This window comes from Ambystoma mexicanum, chromosome 2p (assembly GCF_040938575.1).
Source record: "Ambystoma mexicanum isolate Mex_15411 chromosome 2p, UKY_AmexF1_1, whole genome shotgun sequence".
Taxonomy (NCBI): Eukaryota; Metazoa; Chordata; class Amphibia; order Caudata; family Ambystomatidae; genus Ambystoma; species Ambystoma mexicanum.
The window spans coordinates 152,802,040-152,824,915 of record NC_090923.1 but is presented as its reverse complement, the minus strand read 5'-3'; the positions used below and the strand labels follow the sequence as shown (position 1 = coordinate 152,824,915).

General features: G+C 44.4%; 1 protein-coding gene across 1 annotated transcript in view; it reads left to right on the top strand.

Moving 5' to 3' along the window:
• The window catches only part of UROC1 (urocanate hydratase 1), a 482,866-nt gene that overhangs the window by 21,261 nt on the left and 438,729 nt on the right, over positions 1-22,876 (top strand). The window contains exon 2 of the mRNA XM_069643013.1: positions 14,143-14,273. Coding sequence (XP_069499114.1) covers positions 14,143-14,273 — 131 coding nt within the window. The remainder of the gene's footprint in view (positions 1-14,142; positions 14,274-22,876) is intronic.

Sequence of the window (22,876 nt, the reverse complement as noted above, 5' to 3'; positions counted from 1 at the left end):
TCGTTTTGAGGTAGATTGTGTATCATGGCGCTTGCCGCTCTATTCTTCTACTTAGCATAGCAAGCCGCACTGTTTTCTTAGCATTCTTGCGGTTACAAGCATACGTACAGTCGTTAGCGGGTTGAATATCTTCATCCTGCTTACAGTTTAAGTTACTTTGTTTTTCATCACATTCTCTTCTTTCAGTTTCGCAATATCTTTATGTATGGCATCTTGTCTCTTTGTGTCATCCTTGGGTCGTCCTATCTTCTATGGGTGCGTCAGTCCAAGCCCTCGTGACGTCAACATTCGTCTTCCATTAAGGCCTTTTGAGTTTCTTCCGGGACAGTGTTTAAGCAATCATCAATTTGTTTCATTTGCTGGTAGGGTTTTCTCAATGGATACCTTACTGTCCATGGTTGTCTGGTTATTGGTACTTCAATAGGTATTATTCTTCTGATAGGCACTGGGCAGAGCCCTACTGCGGCTCTGTGCTGGCTTATTTGGTCATCTTACGTTGCATATCTCAGTGTGAACGTTCCTGGTACTTTGAAATGGGCGGATGGAGTGCAGGCTTTATTTGGGACCTCCTCTACAAGCTCATTGGAAGAGCACCAAGCCTAGATGGCAGACAGGCAGTCGGGGATGAAGGAAGGTGTGAGTGAATCAGCAAGAAGTCAAAAGATGCTAAGGACAGGGATGGAGTCACTGAGGATTCAGCATTTGAATGCATCCTACAATGCCACATAAGTAAAAACTGGGATTTGCAGTATTCCCACACCGCAAGTTCCTTGTTGCACATCTAGGGCATCCGATGAGTGGGTGAATTGCAGACGAGTGTGAGACGCACACATTCGGAAGATTGGAGAGTATAGCTGTAATTGCTGGTGGCAATAGGAGAATCCTAGCATTCTGTGCACAAGTGACTGTGACATGTGTGCCACAAGAAGAGAACAAGCTGCACCCGCATTCTGCTGGCGAACAGCAGGAAGAGTCTGGAATCCCTCTGTGGAACTTGGGGGAGAGTCACACTTGCATGATTTTGGTGGTTGGAAGCAGAAGAGATTCAGGGACATGTTTTAGTACAGTTATTATGGAACTGGTGTATTGGTACCTGTCAGCAGCACCCACACTAGCCGGAGGTAGGGGTAGATGTGCTGCATGTGGCCTCTTCACATCTGCATGTGCACATGACCTCAGTGACGCACAATCTTGCAAACCCTTTCATCTACAAAATGGGAAAGTTTGGTCCGGAACTGGCTGATTAGAGGAAGGAGCCACGGGTAAACCTTGCCAAACGCACAGGAACCAACTGGACGTTTTTCACCTTCACTTAATCCATATGGGCTGCGCCCCATCATGCCATCAAATTGAATGATCTTTTTACTCTATCCCCTACTAAAGGTATCGGTTCATAAATGGGCGCAGTGCTCGCCTACGTCGGAAGAAAACAACCTTTTTGACTCTAGTGTTCTCAGTTGGACCTATATCTCATCTTCCTTTCCACGGTGAACAGTTGAACTAATTTTACTCAAGCAATGAAACTCCTTTGATGGAGAATATCCTCCATGTCCAGTGCAGCTGGGATGCAGCACAGAACGCAATACTGGATACTAGCAGAAGCACCACTGCTTCCGGTAGCAACTCCAGACCTTCCTCTTCGCTTCCTCTTTTTCTCTTCCTCTCCCCTGCTGATGCACCGTACTGCTCCGCGCTCTGGTCATCCTCTGAACTTGGGCCCAGGCTCCTGCATGTCCAGTTACCCTCACACTGCCTCCGTGCTCCCCCAGCTCTTAGGGTCTGTATCTGCAACCTTGCAGTCCCTTCTCTCTCCACTTATGAGCCTCCTGCTGGCTGCACTTGTGAGTTAACTGCACTTGAATCCCCCCTGGCACTTCTCCTCTCCCCTCTTATCCGCACTTGAGCGATCTGAATGACACAAGGCTTAGTAAGATCGCTATTTTGTCCTCCCTGGTTTCCCTCGTCTTGTCGCGCCTAGAAACACTTGTGTACAGGCGCGTTATAAATGCCACGTCATATATGCTTCACAGGCTGAAAAAGATGACTGAAGAGGCAGGAACCAGGGATCTCATCCATTTGGATCGAACCATGGAGTTGGACAGTGTATTGCCCAATCCTATTGGACAGTGCAGCGTAATTGGAGTATATGGAAAGGTGACCAACGGCTCTGCTCCTTCCGGCCAGGAAGCTGTGACTCTCTCATGCAGAGGTCCAGTGTTTCGCCAGTCATATTTAATGAATTGATTTAACCACTTATGCCTCTGATAAGACCATGGCAACTCGGGTTTCTGAATTATACAGATCACATGTTGATAAAAAGAAAAACTTTGGGGTCAGAGGGAAGACCTCTGCAAAGGGCGGGAATTGTGTTGTGTAAATAAAGAGCGGGAAGGACATACATTTGCTGGAAAATGCTATGATGTACCCCTGGGACTCTGTCCTGGCACTCGTCTTTTGAAGTTGCCCTACACAGGTCTCTAAAGTTAAAAATATGGAGATTCACATCGACTCTGATTTTCTTTCTTGAGCCTCCAGTATCTTAAGTGGTGAAAAGCGTTTTTTTTAATTGAGGCACAGACGACTATTCTTGCCCTTTTCCCCACAAAGTAATGGCTGTAAATGCTATTTGACAGGACCGTCTGGGCTTTGGGAAGAGAATTGGCTTATGTCTGATGGATAAAATTCTACTGCAGTTGCAGGGAATGCGCTGCCGCAAGGCAGCTGCTTCAAATCAACAAGTGTGATGCCATTGCTGCACTATTGGCTGCGTTACACCGGTACCTATTATTGAAGAGAATCTGTTTCGATCTATGCCTTTGTCCATAAGGCTTTATATGGAATCAAGCCAACAGCTTGTTCTGCTTATTTTTAAGAAAGCTATTCCAGGTGCTCCACCCCCACCTAGATAAGCATCCACCGACTACCTACTTGAAGTGCCCAAAATATAGAGACATTTTGGTGAAGGCGGTTTCTTATTTTACAGCAAAATAATAAATTATTCTATCGGTCTCAGGAGGGGTGAGGGTGATCGAAAGCCCACAATGAGCACACACAGTAAATTACACTACAAGTTACTTTCCGGTGTATATATCAAAAATATATATACAATTAAGGCCTTTTAAATCAAACACAAAGCAAATATCGGCAGTAATAACTAAACCAACAGTACTACTATTGAACCTATATACAGTCACCAACGGTCTAAAGGAATAGCATACAGTAAGGGTCCACAACCTGTAAAATAAGGGAGTATACAGTGAAAATATCTTTTAGGCATTCCTTCACATATCAAACCCTGAGAGGCAGTCCAATTCATAAGATGAGTGGAGCCTTGTGCTCAAAAGTACTTTTGGTGCTGGCGCATGCGATCATGCGGTTGAGCCAAAACGAGGTCTCTTGCAAGGGCTGTAGCGACTCGGGAAGGTGGGTGAGGCAGTGAAGAATAAGTTCCCACTATTCATGGAGTGTATCCCCAAGAGGGCAGAACAGGATGCAAGAGTTGGGAATAGCTCAGTTAGCACAGGCTACCTCTATAAAGAAGAGTGGCCCTGAGCCGACACACGTGCATAAAAATGGATGGATGTGCCAGGGCCACCGGTAAGGGTTGCAAGTACTCGCTGACTCTTGGTGCACTCCAGACCAAACTTCAGCAGTTGAGTCCACTGCGGTCGCAGGTTCAAATCCTGCAGTTGTGCCGCTCTGCAGCTTTCAGGGTCTGCGTTCCAGGAATTATTCTGTGGTGGGACAGTGGCGATTTTATCTGCTCATGGTGAAGGGATCAGGCCAATTCCACTGTAGTGAGTCTGAGGGCACAGGGGAGCACAGCAGCAAGGCACCCACGAAGTTCGGCACCAAAGCTGGGTGACACGTCGACCGAATATGCACTGGTTCAGGTGTACTCTCCTAATTCCAGACCTAGGAATGCTAGGTGTGCAAAACTCGGTGGGAAGAGTGCCTTATACCCAGAGCTTAGTCTCAAAATGCTCAAGTGTCCACTCACGGTGGCTGTTCCAGGGCAAAGGTCCTGTGCAAGCTGGTCAGGTCACTGGGTGGACCAGGACCACTTCCGAGAGCGATCGCTTACAGGTTAAGTTGGAGGTGCTGAGAATATGTAGTCCCATTATACCAATGGGTCGAAGCTCCTTTGCAGACCTTCTAGGTTCGATCAGAAGCAGGAGGTCCGACAGGACGACAGCGGGCTCAAGGTGCCAAACCTTCCTGTGAGTTACCAGCAGTTGCTTGGCTATGCTTCTTGGATTTAGGATCCTTGGCTCCTATCCTTAGTTTGGTGCAAACTCAAGTAATCGACCTGGAATGAGTGCAAGATGCTTTCTCTTATCGGGGAACCTCATTCACGCCACCCAATAAGAGATCTGCTCACATAACAGCCATCCCAGATGTGGACCAATCGCGGACCACACGTGGCCCCAGTAGTTCCCAGCCCACCAGATATCCTGGCACCCATGATGTGTATTGAAACTAGCCAGTCCAGCTCACATCCTGGAGGGGCACACAAGGCATGCAGAAGCCTGCGAAAGGTTCAGTTTGCATGGTGGTCTGCATGACCAACTGAATTTCCTGGGTCTGCTCAACCTGGGGAAGGCAAAGGGACAAGATGGCCAAAGGACCACCCGGCATGGCCATTTTAGCCACTGGCCACTGTCCTGGGCCCTACGTAGCATGGACCATAGAAAATGGTTAAAGATACATGAAAAGTAACAGCTTCCACCAGCTCTGTCCAAGGCACATTTGTACATTCAACAAAACATCCTTTGAGGGCCTTAAATATGAAAAGGGGACCCAGGCGCACTGTAAGGTACTTTGTGCACTGACAAAATGTTGCTAAAGAATAGCAACAAAGTGAAAGACTAAGGGAAACAGTCTCCCAGTACTGACTGTCTTTAAGGGCATGTCAGTTTCCCCGTAACAAAATGAGCAAAAGCCCATCGGAGTACAGCAGAAGGCTGGGCTCCACTGGCAAAAAATCAGGCTAGGATGGTCGGACAGCACCAAAAAGTTGGTGGGGATAGGGGGGGTGTTCACAACTGGAGGGAAAATTACACAAACATTGGAAAGGTTTCAAACCCCCCCCAATTCCTCATTTTTGAATCCTCCTCCGGCAAGGAGAAATGAAGCGCTTCCTCTATTCCCCCCCTCCCCCTGTCCCCCGGTGTCACAGGCATGCCATAAGACAACCAAAAAAACAAAATGAGAGAACCTGGAAAATGCCAAAAACACCAGAGAACCCAAAACTGTAAACTCCATACCGGATGACCAGTCCAATACAACAGTAAGTGGAGAGTCCTTACAGCAACAAATGTGCTAAGGGAAACTGGTGTCTCGTGTGTGTACTGCCATCAAGACTTGGCATCTTAATAGCTGGATCAATTGGACTTTGCATCCTCGGCAGACGACTATCATCCATTTGAAACGGTGCCCGCACCTTGAAAGAGGCAGCACCGTTCCCTTTGCAGGTGGGTGGTACATGATACTGTCATTCCATACTCCCAAGTCAGGATTGCAATATGAGACCTCCCAGCTAGGACATAAGAAAAATTAAGGGGGGGGGGGGTTATCTTTACACTGCCAATATAGTGGAAAGGTAGTCTTTCATATGCAGGTTGCCTTTTCTCCCTTTCAGCACCTCCTTATGTTTGTTTCATTTTGTATTTTTCCAAAGTGATTGGCTGCTCCAATCTCATTACAATAGCCAAAGTTTTCTTTTTTGCTGTATTGTGTGATGTGTAGTCCTAAACAAATGCTTTTTAAAAACTGCATTGGTTTTGAGCTCCGAACTTTCATTCCTTGACTACCTCAAACTATCCATAATAAAGTCAGTGGCAGGTCATAAAATCTGCGAGTTAACTGCTTCCACAAATCAAAACCTACATGAAAGGTAAAAAAAAATAGTCAATTGGCGCCCCTCTGCGAAAACTAACATGGCCCATTGACCTGTTCTTTGGGATGGCACCCGCTCGAGAGTCCGCAGCCACACGTTAGCTCACTGTACGTTTCACAGATGGGGAAATACCCATTTGCATATCAGTCTTTGAAAGATGGCTGACTTTGCACTGCTATTCTCCTCTAATCCGCTGTTCTCCTCTATTCCTCTTCCCCTCCTCCGCACCCCCGTACGGAGCAGGTGTGTATTTGTTTTTTTTTTCTTTTTTTTAGTGCAGCAATTTAAGGCCACAAGTGTTCACATTGAAAAAATACAGTGCACAATGGGTTTACGCTCCACTTGCAGGCTACTTCCTTTTGCAAGTGGAGTGTTCAAACCTCTGCATCACCAATGCTATGACATGCATGACTGAACTTGGCACAGCACGTTAATGTCACCAAACCAAATCCTTGAGCATAAACTGTGTATTATGTGTCTAGTCCCACAATTGCGAGTTTGTTAGTTTTACCTTTTAGGCTATATTAAATGGGTCTGAGGGTGCTCCTTCACCCGGTTTTGTATCTTGGAAAAAGGTGCATTGCCTGTCTGCCCATGTTACAAATGTTGATAACGAGTACTGTACAGTCTTTAAAAGCTGATCGTGCTTCGGGGATCCAGGCATGGAAAAAACATCTCTTGTGAAGGAAAATGGCATTTCACAAGTGCGATGATGCGAACAGAAAAGTCTCTGATGCGTGAAACAAAAATAAAGTGGATGACTGGTAGGTTTACAAAGAATTGTAATCTCTGGCATTGCTCTGGTCCACCATTCAGTCGACCATGGCCTTTCAGAAGGGGAAAGACCATCTGTAGATTGGGCTTTGTCCCATCCCAAAAGGGGCAGTCCAGCCAGAAGGGCTAGGCCACATCCCTTCTGCACTAGAACTAGAGACAGCCAAGACGTGACCCATTGTCTGGCTCGGTGGAACGTCAGTCATTGCATCATAAGCCAATTTCTACTTGAGCGGGTTATTTACTTCTATCCCAGTTTTATTAGCGTTGCTCTTTTTAGGGTTAGTGCAAGAGATGCCGATGAGAGAAGCTGCAAGTTTTAGGTGTTAAGGACATGTTGGTTCTTGAACAATTCACATGAATCTCTTATCAGTCCAAGTACAGGTTGAAGGGGAAACCTGCCACCATCCCTTCTCTAATAGAACTTCTTACGTCCTGAAAATGGTCACCGGACACTAATTTTAGATTTAAACTGTGTCTCTTGCCTTGTTTTGGATTGTAGAGTGCACAATGGATCTGGGATGGCGGTGTTGCACAAAGCGTCAAGGTCAGGTTGACCTAGTAAAGTCTTTAACATTCGGTCAATACGGTGTGAGGGTTTTTGACCCATGCCCCAAAGAGCAGAATTAAGAGCAAATGAATTAAGAGCGAATGATAAATTGCTCCCCATAGAAAGAAATGAGGTAGATAATGTGGCTGTTTAGTAGTTATACCTATGCCACTGGCTGATGCAATTTTATCATTCAGCCACACAGTATTATTCTTGTTCCCTTACAAGGCAGATGGAGTCTGCCACCTATAGTGATCTTGCAACCGATTTTTCATTTACTATAAGCATGCCCCATTCGTTTCAATCAAGATTCTTTCCCTCTATCACTTGCAACACCTCACACCGACTGTGAAAGCTAAAAACTTTCCATTCACTCTACACTTGGCAGACTAAGGTATGTGTAGATTCACCTAGCAGATGTGATGCCAGCACCATGCTGGAAAATTCTATAATCCTGGACAGACAATGCAGCAATAGGTTTTAAAAAGATGGTTGTTTGACGTGTGGGAGTACTTGAACACAATGAAGGAGGGGGAACTGAAGCATAGCCTAACCATTTCGTTCTGTTTCCTAATGATCCGCATTCTCAAGTGAGTAGCAAGTCCACTACTTAACGCTTCAGATGAAAGAGAATCGCCAAGTTTTGTTTAGTTTCCCTTAAGCTCTTGGTTCCCGTAGCAGTCGCTGTTTTGTCAGGGAAGTCAATTGTGGCACAGGATTTTCTGAAGCACATACACTGTTGGTGACATGTGGAGTCAAGCTGGAAACATCTCTTGCTTACAAACTTTCTGGTACAACTATTTTGAGACGCGAACACCCCATTCCTTCCCTCAGCCAAATATATATGTTGTGTGTTGAAGAGAAATCATTGGCCATAATTTCACCAAAGGTAACCCATCTTTCACCTTTTGCTTTGGAGAGGGTTGTTGCCGATTCTTGTGAGGGCTCATTTTCTGGACCTTTTGTCTTGTTGTGCCAGCCAAGCATGGCTCTAGGACTGGAAAAGCAGTTCAATCCAAAATTTGCAAGAAATGTTTGCCCCCTCTTATAACAATGTTCTCATGTGAGGCTGCGCCAATTTATTATTTTTTTTGCATCAAGAATATAACCTCAGAATCAAAACCACAATGGTTATCTTGAGAATTGTATTAAAATTCTGATTTCTCCATTAGTGATAAACAACAATAAATATAACACACCCTGAAATTAAAATTATACTCTATAAAATGGAAGCCCTCCCAATGAGTGCTCTAGAAATATAGATTGTAAACAAAATCTTCATTCCAACACATTATCAAACAAATTGCATCACAATAAATTGAATAGTTTTAGTTTGAAAATCAGAATACAAAAAAGCTTTATGAAGATCTAAATAACATGGACAGTAGGAAATGCCCCAGGTCCTCCACCCTGCTCCTATTATAGCGGCGATTCCTAGACGTTACATTTGTGTCCCACCTCATCCTAGCTTTCAATGGTAGCAGATTCACCCTGATCATAAGCACCCACCTCCTACAGGCCCCAGGTGAATGCGACATATCACCACCCCACTACGTGGGATCACGGGAGGAAAGAAACTGGGCACGCAAAATTACAGAACATACCATCCTCGTATTACTCTTCAGATCCCACCACATTGTGACTATGGTGAAGCAATGTTGGGCAGTGAGTAAAAAAGGGGCCAAACCATATATGGTATACTCCACCTTATCAACAATTTGCATCCCTCATTACACCAATGATATTTTAACCAGGAAGGAGATCTCATGATTTCCCCAGCCACCAACTCTAAGTTTGGATTTATTGGCTGGTCCCTGCACACCATTAACTAGTAATCCACAAATCTTAGTTGTGCCTGGACCTCGATTGTTGATATCCCTAATTCTAAATGCAGGCCACTGTTTGGGGCGCCTTGGGGGAGACCCAATAGTTTCTTCAGGATTCCATTCTGAATCTTTTCTAGCACTGTGCAATCAGCATAGCCCCAAATCTGGCTGCCATAAGTCAAAGTGCCAAGCTTGGCTTTGAATACCCTAATTGTTTGATATGATATGATATTTGTAACGCGCCTATACACAGGTGTTTCAAGGCGCGACGAGGCAGGGAGGGGAGGGACAAGGGGAGACAGACAACGATCCTACTAGGCCAGGTGTCATTAAGATCGCGCAGGGGTGGGGGAGGGGGAAAAGTGCAAGGGGGAGGGGAGGGGGGGGAAGTGCAGTACAAGGTAAGTGGCGTAAAGTAATAAATAAATAGGGCCAGCTGGTGGCAAGTGCGAGGTAAGTGCAGAGCAAGTGCTGGGGAAGGGGAGGGGCTGTAGGGATACAGAGACAGTCCCGCAGTGCAAAGGGGTTCCAGGGCATCAGTGCAAGAAGAGAGTGGCTGGGCCCAGGACCGAGGCCGTTTAGAGTGGTCCAGTTGCAGGATCAGTGCAGTTTCAGTGAACAATTAATTAGCTGTTCAGCAGGGGAGAGGGAGAGAGAAAGCAGAAGCAAAGAGGAAGGTTTTGAGGTGCTTCCAGAACCGGAGATGGTTCTCCTCAAGTTTCAGGGAGGCAGGAAGGCTGTTCCAGAGGGAGGCCCCTGCCGCGGAGAGAGATCTACCCCCAGCTCGATGCTTCGAGAAGCGGCTAACCCTGAGGGAATTGGAGGCGGATGAGCGAAGGGCTCGGGAAGGAAGATATTTGGGAAGAGAGAGTTGAAGGTATTTAGGACCCAGGCCCCAGAAGGCCTTGTGGACAATGCAGAGGGTTTTGAACTTTATCCTCGCAGCCACTGGGAGCCAGTGTAGAGATTTCAGTCCTGGAGAGATACGGTCCCTGGGCTTGAGGCCAAGGACAAGTCTCGCAGTTCTGTTCTGGATGAGTTGCAGAGGGCGGAGAGTGGAGGCAGGCAGGTTAAGAGGCTGTTACAGTAGTCCAGCTTCGAGAGAACCAGGGCTCGGGAGACAGTGAGCTTCTGGGGGAAGGAGAGGAAGGGAAGAATACCTCTGAGGAGGTGCAGCTGGTAGTGTGACCTCTTGGCGACGTCAGAAATATGAGGAGAGAAGGAGAGTGTGGAGTCGAAGATGACCCCAAGGTTTTTTGCCTTGCCGGTAGGAGCAGGGAGGGGGCCAAGGGAGGCAGGCCAGAGAGCTGCAGGGAAGGAGGGAGTGGGAGTACCGATGAGTAGAATCTCAGTCTTACTGGCATTAAGGCAGAGGTCATTGGCGGCACACCATTCTTGGATAGCAGACAGACAGTCAGATATGAGGGAAGGAGAGTTTGTCTAACACACTGCCACCATACATATGATCAAATCGGAGGCCACCCAGCCTTGCCATGACCTTCTCAGCAGTGGCCGTAACATGCCCTAACCACTGGCCGTTCTTTGTGAAAATTAAGCTGAGGTAGCAATATGAATTTTACTAACACCTTTGATGGCCTCGGTAGAGCGATGCCGAAGACCAAACCTTTGGTCTTCGATTTATCCATTTTAGGCTGTGGAAAGAAAAATATTCTTCACCATAAAAAGGCTCTGGCGTTAGGTTGGTCATGGCAGTGTCATCTGCATACAGAAGAGTCAAAAGTTGTTCCATTCAGAGATAGAGGGTGGGGCGGGTGAGTTTAACCCAGGCTTACCAGTTTCTCGTGTGCTCCCTCTTGCCTTGGGCATCTAAGGAGATGCAATGCTGTGACTCCTACTTTTCATCGGCGTGAAAAGTTTGTCCACAGTGTGGTGCATGTCTAGTCTGAATATACTAGCTACCGTTTCTGCACTGGAAAGATGCAGAAAACTAAGTGTGTGTGTGTTCGTTGAGTATGTTGCACCCGAGGCTCTGAAAGCTTGCTTTGTGATTATCGCCATTACCCATACATGCATATTTGGCAAAAGCCCGGCCTACCTTTTTTTAAAAAGTGGGCTGCAGGTGAAGCGATCTAGTCTTTTTAGAGTAATCAGCTCATGGTGCCTCGTGTGAAATTGGAGAAGGCAGGTACATGCTCTTTTAATTGTTTTGCCCAGTACCTTTGGAACAAGTTGCCTTGTATGCTAAAATTGGATACTTCACTCGTTTCGTCTCTTTAAGACATTTTTTTACCTGAAGTGTTTTAGCCTGGTTTGGGTCTGGTTTTATTCTGCTGATTTATTTCTTTGTTTTGACTTGATATTACTTGATTTTATTCTTTCGCAGGCTGGTTTTTAGTTATTATTCATTTTATTGTGTGCATTTACTGTGGATTAGGTTTTATTATTCTCTTTAGTGTCTATGTTGTGCTGTTCATGTTTTTACAGGTGTTCATTTGCCTTTGGGCCTAAGGGTCACAATAAAGTTCTTAAGCATACGAGATGGGCCTGGCACATGCACTTATTTTGCCAGTGTTCTGATTCCACGATGGAAGGGAAATCTTAACCCGTCGTGTGAGCAGGGTTGTATGAGATCCATAGGTTTACCACGCAAGAGCAAGTCTACTGAGGCAGATGTTCTGAGAACCCTGCTGACTAGAAGGAAAGAATCCAGACTTTCACACCAGGAAGTGGGCCAAGACCGCAGGAGAACCATGTCCAAGTCCCCTGCTAGAAGAAGCATCGTCAATGCAGTACTTTTTCTACCATGGGCATTCTGGGCTTTACCAAAATCAGTATCCGTCAATGGGTAGGAGGTTGATGTCCTCACTCTAGAAACAGTTCCAGGGAAGGAAGGTCTAGATTCAGGCAATAGCCACTTCCGCTGTCCCACCCATCCTCTCCTCCTTTCAAGAAGGTCTTTTAGGTATTTTAGGAGAGCCTTCCAAATCAACCTAGTGATGCCCATGAACAGGAGATGAATACACTGGCGTTACAGATGCTGGAATACACTGGCGTTACAGATGCTGGAATACACTGGTGTTACAGATGATGACCCAGATACTTGGGGTTGTTATATTTCAAAGTAAGTGTCTCATGTCTGGGACAACTTGGGACCCAAAAAACCTTAGAAGAGCAGGAGCAAAAGGCGTGGTTGAGCGAGCATGATGCAATCTTCTGGTCACTTCAGAAGTTGCTAAACTGATTATGGCAAGATCCACAAGTTTCTTCCATAACTTAATCCATCCACTGTACTGCAACTAATCTGTCTGAAAACAGGAAGTTGAAATGGAGGATTTCCAACCTGAATGGGAAAATCTCAATGGTGGTAGATGATATGGCAGTAGACTGACCGATGGACGTTAAGAAATCCTTAGTGTCCAATCAATATTTAAGATCCAGCAGGATCTATAAAAGATTCCCAAACCATGTATTCCATGATGGAAGAGGAGGCCAATTGTGCAGAGACCCTGGCTAGAATAGAAAATTGCCCAACTAAAGTCGGACACGCCAATGGATGCCTGCTTGATGGCAGCAGTGATGGAGAAAATCTGTGGCTGGAAGATGGATGCCACACCAGCAATGTGGTCCTGTGTATTACCTTCCAAGGAGACCTGCTATTGGGCCCTAACCTGGATAGGAATGATCAAAAAGCACTGTCAAGACCAAGTACTCCTACCATCTTGAATGTTCCGCAGTGACCACAGGGTGTTCAAGAATAGAGATGCCCATGTGGAAGTAGAGTGGGTAGGAGTTCTTGTTTTAGGACAGAATTGCGTAGCCCCAATCCCTCCTCCAATATTGTAAAGCTCCTGATTTATGACTCTGAAGGTACTTCTATGATTCCAGATGGAAGCGTGATTGCAGGTCTTATATTGCCATTTGCCTCCCATATCTGACAAATATCTGATATTATTGAAAAGGCATACAGTAAAGAGTGGATTTCTCAAAGCCTCCTTCTGCCTTTTTGAGTAATGGACATATATGCCGGGGACCAAATGCTAAGGGACAATAGGGCATGGTGGTGGAACTGCACTCGAACCAAGCTCTGGGACCATAGGTATCTGGGCTCTTTATGATGAATGAGAGCCAAGTCTTGAATAGTGTTTGAATTGGAAGAGCTTTAATTAGACAAAACAAATAGGGTGACAGAATGGGGACTGGTGAGATGCAGCGCAAGGGCTGATGATTTGGGTTGGTTCAGATGGGCTGCAGGTGAAAGCACGTAGTGAGGACCTGCCAAGTCACCCACTGGGTAAGTTGTGCAAAAGTGTGGTTGTTTGCAATCATGCCGCTGCACACAAACTACAATTGAATGCAATTCATTAAGATTTTAATTGAGATGCGAGGCATCCGACGCGTGTTTTGAGCTAAAGAGCTCTTCTTCTGAAACTGCATGTTGATTGAAAGTTGCAGTTCATTGCATTTGATAATAGAACATACATCATGGACAGATGCCGGACACAGAGCGCAATTGGCTGTTATTTCAGACTGATTCATCGGCCAATCATTAATCCATACAGATTACAAATTAATTCAATTGAAAACCAATTAGCCAGTTGTACATAAAAAAAAAGGATATAGGTTGGCTGCATATGGTTATCAAATAGCCAATTCCAGGTAAGTGCGTTCACAGGGAGAGAATGGAAAAGAATTCAAATTAGGGAATGGCCCAATTAGCATGTATTCCATTGTTGGTCAAACAGATATTCTTGTGATGTACTAAAAAATTGAAATATTTAAAATGTACCTTTAGAATCTTGAAAAACAGTGCAGGTCACTGGAGAGACACACATTTAATGCATAATGTTAGGCGGCTCCAGTGGGACTGCAGTTAAAATTGCGAAAAAATAATTGATATGCCTCACTTAACCATGCATGAACTTGCTGGTGAGGATACTGCACTACTGGGTCTAGAGCGAGAGACTTAATCATACTTGGGTTGTTACTATTCCCTTTTTTTTTTTTTTTTTTCTTTTTCTTCACCCGCATCCCCAAACAGTAGGAAAGTTTTGCGTTTCTCCCAATGTCTGCTTCTTCTTTGCCCTGCTCGTCTCCTGTGCTCTGTTAACTGAATGTAACTTCTTTCCTCTTAGTTGGCCCTGCAGAACTCCCTGCGTTACTTCCCTCCGGCCTTCCACAAAGACCTTGCGCAAGAGTTTGCAGATGAGCTGAAACTGTATGGTCACATCTACATGTACCGCTTCCACCCACAGATAGACATGAGGTAAGCTGCAGTTCCTTCCCATAAAATGTAATATCTTAAATGAAGTCCTTTGTGTTGTTTAAGCACTATGGCGCTGCAGCATGGAATAAATTAATCCTGCGAGTGGTGTGTATCCTGAGCAGGGCCAGCTGTGTACTGGTTTTATCCGGCTAATGTGTAGATGTTCACGCAGTATTTCTTTGGAGTGCCTTTTCATTGTGCTGGATCATTTGTGGAGATCTATAGCATGCTCCGTGTGGTCATTTGCAATCATAAATGCATACAACAGTCTAATATGTAGTTCTCCATTTGTCAAACTCCTCAGTAATTCATGACCTCGACCGATACATGAACAATACGTAATCCCTTTTGGGAGTCAAACAATAGTGTTGTATTTAAAGGGCAAGATGGTTCTCCTGCCGGGTCCTGTGTGATATGCGTATTGCAATCTGGAAGATTAGGCCTATTTTGGATTCCCCATTCCCTTTCTGTAGTGGTTATGTGGTGTAATCTAACACTCGACCTAGTGTTTTCTGTGCCCTCCGGTCAGGGTCCTGGAAGAAGAGGTCTGTGAATACCTCTTGGGATTGGTCATCGCAGTGTCCATCATACTGTTGTACCACACTCCTCCTTCCTATAGAACCTATCTTGGCAGGATCTCTGTGATGGGTAGGGAGATGCATTATCTTGTATATAAGAAAGAAGACAGACTTCATGTAGGTTCCTGAGTATAGGTAGAGGCTTGTGGCCAGTTTTTGAGAGGGTGCCAATATGGAGTCAGTCCATAGTGCCCACAACACCAGGGCTTTGCATCAACCCCCCCCTGCAGCGCTACCTGACCGACCAGGAGGGGGGTACTGTCTGATCCTGTGGAAGGATCAGTGCTCCCAGTTTGGAATTTGGACTGACTACACAGAAGGACAATTTCCTCATGTGTTTTCCTTAGGCTAGTCTTCTCTACTTTCCATCCAAAGGACTGAATATGAATGAGGTCAAACTGTTGCCCTTTAGTGCTTGTTTTTTTCAAGTTCTGTCCCATGGGTCCACGTGCAACAAGTCCACCCCACCCACCACCCCCCAGCTTTCCTAAAGCTGGCCCAGCCATTTGTGTTACAAATCTTTAATGCATGGAAGAGCCTGCCCCATGTGATCAGTTAGTAAGATCTACCCCCCCACATGCCAATAACTATGTTCCCTTTGTGTGAATCAATCTTCTCCAAAGATTTGCATTTTAGAGGTCTGTGAAAAGTAACAATAGAAGAGATAAATGGTCCTCTTTTATCAGTGAAGGCTTTTCTTTGGTGTACTCCATGTTTATTCTGTGACTGCATAACTACGTGTGTGTGAGTGTACTTAGAACTACCAGAGTATGACTTATTGGTCATCGTCTATGCAGCATGACCAGTGGAGACACTGTAGTGCATAGAAGATGGCGTAATGCACTGTGAGAGACACCTGGACTGGGTTGTGACTTGGCTATGGTAATACGTGTCCTAGACACTTGGAGCTATAATCTTGTAACAGCATTTTCTTACCATACCTGTAGTACCATGGAAACAAGTGTTGCACAAGTCACTTACTGAAATTATCCTGTATGGTTCACAAATTGTAATCTAGCAGGTTAAGTCTATTTGGGGCCCCAAATCCACTTTTCAGAAGTGATATTATGGCTCAATCTAACACTACACTTGGTCCTTCTCATTTTGTATGGTATTGGGATGAGTTTGATTGTCTCATTCCTTAGACTCCTTTTCATCTTCATTCTTTCCAAGTGAAGCCTGTTGTTCATGCTTGGACAGTATTGGCTCTATAGCGCCATTATGCACCTATAGTAGCTGATCATGAATAATCAAAAACAGTGTTGTGAAGGTGTTACCTGGTACCAGGTGAGCACTTGCAGTCTGTCTACCGTATCTATTGGAACTGGAGGAGGCACCTTAAAAACACCTTCTAGATGCGGAATCGTCACGAGTATTCCATGGTGCTCCTTGGGGACCCTGAGGGTCCATTCCCCTGGATTTACAAATTCGACGGCACGTGCGAAAGCACCAGCGACGACACCCGAAGGTTGTAAGTGCAGTCAAGGGGAAATTGTTTGCCTAGATCGGAGACGCTATACACATGACTAGACAGACACTCATGGATACGGTTTAACTTTACACTAAAATACAGCGAGCATCGGGGGAATCACGAGGCACAAGGAGTATATCACAAATTTCTTCAAAACATTTCTATTTCACTCCCCACAAAATTGCACACTTAATGGAGTCCCACCCATCCAATTTAAGGACAAGAAGACTGACACGTCAGATGGCGGATTCCAAGTTTGGACTAATAGTAGATTCCGTCACGACTATTAGAACCATGGTACCAAAAGACGCAGCTACTTGCCAAGGGGATTCAGATAAGGGTATTGAGTGTGAAAATCTCAGCCAAAACCTGAAGGCAAAAAAAAGTGCCCTATGGACAGAGCCTGAATGACTCGATAAGAACCGCCTCAAAGGCCTGAACGGATAACTCTGATCTATACACTCTATTGGAACAGAAGGAACATCAAACCCCTAAGGACGTCTCTATTAAACAAGATAGTAAACACTTAAGACGTATGTCCCCAGAGCATGTAGTACTTGACGGACAGATCTTAGAAGATGATCTATTGGAGGGAAAAAATAGAAAAAAAGATCAGCAGACATAAAATAAGACCAAGCAAGGGTTTACAAGGTTGCAAAGACATTTTAGAGGGGGTAACCCAAGAAAAACACTGGACTGAGGAAAACTCCAAGGGGAAGGGAGAAAGTGGGAGGGAAGCTCCCCAAAAATGTAGAGAGCTAAGCAAGCAACAAAGGGTGCATTATAAAGGGAAAATCCTCAACTTAATGAACCGAGAAAAACATATAAGGAGAAGGGTATGCTAAACAAGAAAACTACAACCCTTCACCAGAGGTTAAAGGAAAAAGGACGCGTCCGGGAACAATGAGGATAATCTGGGAAAACCTTCCGTCACCTTGAATTTAAAAAAGGACAAGGATAAAAGCAAAAGGCACAGACTTGAAGAAGGTATATTTACAAATGGAGAAGACTATGTAAGGCCCCTAGAAATGCCAAAAAATGAGGATGGTCTAAATAAACAGGAACATTAAGAATCAGCGGGATCTTCTTTAACTGTCTCTTGCCTCGATGACTTGCTCTTTTCCCCACGGAACACAAACCCAAGTCGAAATCCCTTGAACTCGACTCCCTTCCAGGCACACTTTAATATAATGGCCCAACTAAACATATCATTGGCCCCCTTCCTAAAAATGTACGAAGTAATATTATAAAGTCCAAGCAACACGAACAGCTATGATGCACACAAAATTATTTATGGAGCACTTCATCACAACATTACAATCCCGAGTAGATCAGGAAGCAGCAAGCTCACCAGAATTGCCAGAAAAATGCAAGAAACCCTCAATGTAGAGTGAGGAAAAGAAAATGCTGCTGAACACAATGCTGGAAATATTAAAGGAAAGCGAGGTCTACTCGCAGGAGAAAAAAAAATCGGGGCCCAAGACATCGGGACCGTGGGAAGAGAGGGGGGAAAGAGGGTGGAAACACTGATGGAAAAGAACTGCTTGGAGATATCGGTCCAGACCGGCCCGAGAGGAAACCCCCCCAATGAAAACAAAGAACAACAAAGGGAAGGCCCTACTACAAATATCATGGTGGAAGGCGGATTGAATGTTATCCAAAAGACAAGAAAAGTCAAGTGGCAATGCCGAAACTGTTACAGGATGGGGAATCCCCAAACCCTTAGTCAGTATTTATAAAAAAAAAAAAAAAGAAAACAAACGGGGAGGGGGCCAAGGTACCCAAATCAGGGGAAAAAAGAAGGCAAAAGCCAGAAAAATAATAAACCTATAATCAAATGGAGCAGGGGTCTTTTTTCAGAACATCTCATATCCTCCAAGAGAAGGAAATAAATGTAAAAGAATTATGAGGAACGATATATTGACCACAGACCTGCACGTCAACAGGGTAGTCGGAACCTCCCCAAAGCCTGAACAAAAACAACTGGGTCGGGAGGCACATATCAAGACAGGAAGGAAAATTCAATGGAGGAGGTGTATTTAACAAATCTCTAAACCTATTCATTGGAAGACAGGGAAGTGTCAACACCCAGAAGGGAAAGGGGCAAAGAAATTACGCTGAATGAAGAAACATCAATGGTAAAAGTAGATCGAAAGGAAATGGAGAAATTGCAACTGAATTCACTAACACTTTCTGACAATGGAAGAAAAATGGTTAATGTTGGCTAATAGACACAATCGGAGAAGCGACGGGCACGAACGTAGAAAAGGATGAAAATATGGGCTGTGAAGAGGAAGACCAGTCAAGAGGCAAAGAAAAAGGACAGGAGAGAAAAAACATATGGAACAGGGCAAAATGAAACCAGAAAACACATATGGTGGCTGGGGTGGGTAGCTAAGCTATAACTAACCCTTTCATGTTCACACACACTGGAGACAGGTTAAGTTTTTAGTTGTAGTTATTTTGGTTATGTAGATGAATACACTTTCTTTCCCTACAACCATTCTTTCTAATCCCTCATTGGGTAGCTAAACCGTGGATTGCGCTGATGCACCGCTTATCTAGCGTGAGGAGACCAGAGAAGAGGCTTGCCCTAACTAGTAGTAACAAATGAGACAACATTGCCAAACTGGCTGATGTTGGAAGCACCTTGGAGGCATTAATTGGACATGCCCCCGATAGGTGTTAGTCATAATACATGGTTTTAGCAATTGCTTTTAATAACCATGTTAAGCGACTTGCCACAATGTTAACATTTTGACACCATCAATAACAGAGCAGAAGAAAGATCAGGCTAATGGAAAAGTGCTATGGATTTAAGGAATGTATGTATGTCAAACAAGCAAACAAATGGGGATCTCCAGGGGAAAGTCGACATGGACTAATTGCAATATCAAACTATCAAAAGTTGCACTATATTTTCATATCCCAGGATATCCGACAGCTGGTAAAATAATTCAAAATGAAGGGAACAAAGCGACCATGCCTTGCTGAAAGTAACACTAAAGAAAAAACATACCTGTCTGGCAGTCAACCCTGGACTAAGGAAATTTGAGGTAACTGGAGGAGTAAACAGAATCTAGATCACCCCAAAAGATGCATGTAAATTACTACCGAGATATATCGCAGACACAAAAAACAGTGGAGAAGTAGATTACCTGCCCTTATTTATGGCCTTTAAGGGAAGGGCTAATATGCGTGGCAAAAAAAATGCATCATAAAAAAACGCGTGCAAGACAATGAAATGGCAGAAAAGAAGCAAACATTAAGAGTGGACAAACACAATAAGAATCCTGGAATCAAACCGACGAGAGGAGGCCTTGAAAAAAGAGGAAACAAAAGTAGAACAAATTGGTTAATCTCTCACAAAGCATTTCAAAATCAGATTGATGCTGAAATGATGACCGCAATGGCATTGAAATATCTGGGCCATTTGGCAACTCATTAACAACTCAAAGGCAACACAAGCAGAGTTTAAGGAATGCAGTCTATGAGGAAGGTTGGGTTCTCTTTTTCCAGAAAGTATTTGGATTACAACACCACTTGAACAAGAAAGCCTGCTTGTATCAGAAGGCAAGTGAGCCATTGAAATTGAAAATTTAGATATAGAAAATCTAATAAAGCAAATGGTGCAGTCGCACCGGGACCGGACGGTCGATCATACAAGACCATTAAGGCCTACCCTGAGGCATGGATCCCTTTTTATAGCACAAATAGTTCAGGAACCTGGAGGAAAGATATTGTAGTCCAATCCATACAAAAGGTGGGAGATCAGACCCTAACAACTATAGGTTTATTGCTCTGTTGGAAGTCCTGGGCAAGATGTTCATGGCCATAATACTCGAACGTCTACAGGATTGGGCAAAAGAAGCACAAATAAATGACCAAAAGCAAAATGGATTCACTAAAGGGGTGGGAATAGACCTCAACCTATTTCTAATAATGTTATTGAAAATGAAAGCTATTGGGAATGGGACGAAGTCTAGCTGCCGTTCATTGATGGCAAGAAAGCTTTTGATAGTGTAGAAAAAGATCGCCTAGGAGATGTTGAAATGCCCAACAACTATTTTGAACCCAATAAAAGCATTATATAGAAACAGAGTACAGGTAAGACTGAGCTTGGAAGGCATGAGAAATTCTGGGGGTAATTCATAGATTATTTGCGCCAAAAAAACGGGATTTGTGTGCCATTCTGCCCACGAATCCCCATTTGTTAAACCGGGATTTGCGGGCAGAATGGCGCACAAATCCCATTTTCTTTTGTCACAAATAATCCATGGATTACCCTGCCAAACGTGGAAAGGCCTAAAACAAGGTTTCCCATCAGGACTAACATGATTCAAATTCTTCCTGGCGGATCTCTGTGAAGACCAAAATATAATCTGAGTTTTCCCATCTAGGTAAATGGGGGAGGGGAGGGGGAGGGGGGGCCCATTTCGTGGGCCTTGTATGCGGGCGATTTGGTCCTTCTAACTACAGAGACTTCTTACTAGCCTATTGGAGTATGTTGTGAATAATGTATTGCACATTGAGAGCAAATCAACCATACTGGTCTTGTCCAAGCTGGGGGGGGGGGGGGAGAAAGAACACCTACAAGTGTTCAATTAACAAGGTGATGCTCCCAAAAGTGATGACCATGGAATACTTGGGAGTTGTAGTAAGCTCAAGCATGGAAGACCATCCTTGGCAAAATGAGGCCCCGGGTGAGAGTCCTGGCAGCCCATGGAAGGCAATGGATAAACGATATGGGAAATTCACTCTAAAACCAGTACTGGATTTCTATAAGATGAAAGTGGTCCCCATATTAACTCGCGGTACAGAGACACAACTAGCATTACCGTGGAAACTATGGAGTGAGCTGAAGGGCTCATTTTGAGACTGGTTTTGGGCCTCCCTAAAAGTCTCCCCAGCATCAATAAGATTTGAGCAGAAATGAATATCAATTCATAGAATTGTTGCATGGAAGACCCTGGCACTGTTCAGGAAATGCATTATGGTAGATAATCCGGTTCCATGCATAATGTTAAGGACCACGACTACACAGGGGGATTTCCAGTGGAGGCATGGAAAAGGAGATCTAATGATATTTTGGCAAGTACAGGAATCGCAAGTGATCTTCTGATCTCCAATCTGGATAACGCTTGGTGAAGGCTATAGGAGGTGGACTTGATGCAGGCCATCCTTACTAGGGGTCGCCACAAACTAAATTTTAGATGGGTGAAGCGAACAAAGGCCATACAACGAATCCCCACCCCAAGATATTTGTTAACATTTCCCAGTAAATGGATACAAAACATCTGAGAGTAAGACTCAACTGCCTACCTGCCCAGAGCTCATTAAAGATATTTGACATCAATACTGTAGAGACAACTTGTAGGTTCTGCCAAAAAAACGGACCAAATGGAGACCCTAAAACATGTAATCTTGAGCTGTGCGGTCCTAACAACCAAAAGGATGAGCCATCTGGAAAAATTCATATGGTCCAACCGCTGGAAGACTGGTGGGGAACTCTTGGCATGGGGTAGGATTATAGTCTGATGTCTGCTAACAAACTTTGTAAAGGAGATCTTCCTTTTAGGTGAAAGGTGGGGGAGGGGGAACCCAATGAAACGGAAAAGAGCCGGAAGATTAAAGTACCCGGAATGTTTGGCGGTTTTGCTCCCCTCATGTATTCACTATATTGCATTTTCATGTTCTAATACAAACTGCTAATCCATCAATGTATGTAACATTTTTTGTTTCCCTTCAAGAAAGGAGAGATGATGGATGAATTAGATGGATGTAAATAGATTTTTTTTTTTCGGATGTAAATAGATTAAGGTTTGTAATTAAACCATGTATCTTAAAAAAGGGAGAGAAGCCACTTGTCATTCATTAAAGTTGTCTGTATGGGTTCATTGCTGGCCTTCATCTGTACACCTGTTTTTAAACAATGTGGGGGCCTTGAAATGGGTAAATCTGCATGTCTAGATTCATTCTCCATCCTCAGTCTACTCCTCTTACCTCTGTTGGATGGAAGATGGATACTGACCAACAAAGGGTTTCCTGCACATTTTCCACAAGCTTTCCCCTGGATCATCTATAGGTAGCCATAAGCAAGGAGTGAAGGAAGCTCTTAACGGGGTAATGGAGGGGTTGAAATACAGTTAAGCCCACAGATAATTCAATAAAGAAATGTCTGCATAAAGATGTAAGGGACAACTCCCACATGCCAACATCCAGGCCTGATTACGGAAGGATAATCCAATGATCTTTTGACCCTGATGACATTACAGGAAGGGATATCCTACATGATCTTGAGCCCAGTGATGTCACAAATTATAATGCGTGTAATATTTCTGTAATGACATGGTGTACTTAACATGCCAGTTTCCAAACCTATATTCCCTAGGGTTCTGCCTCATTATGCCATAAATGCTGTGTGATGATTGGGGTACACCTATTGCTTTCTTATGTCTGTATACGCTTATGTAGCCCGTTGATTCCATCTCTGAACAGTTCAAGCCTCAAGTACCAAGCATAATCTTGTGTAATATGCAGCCTGACGTGCCCAG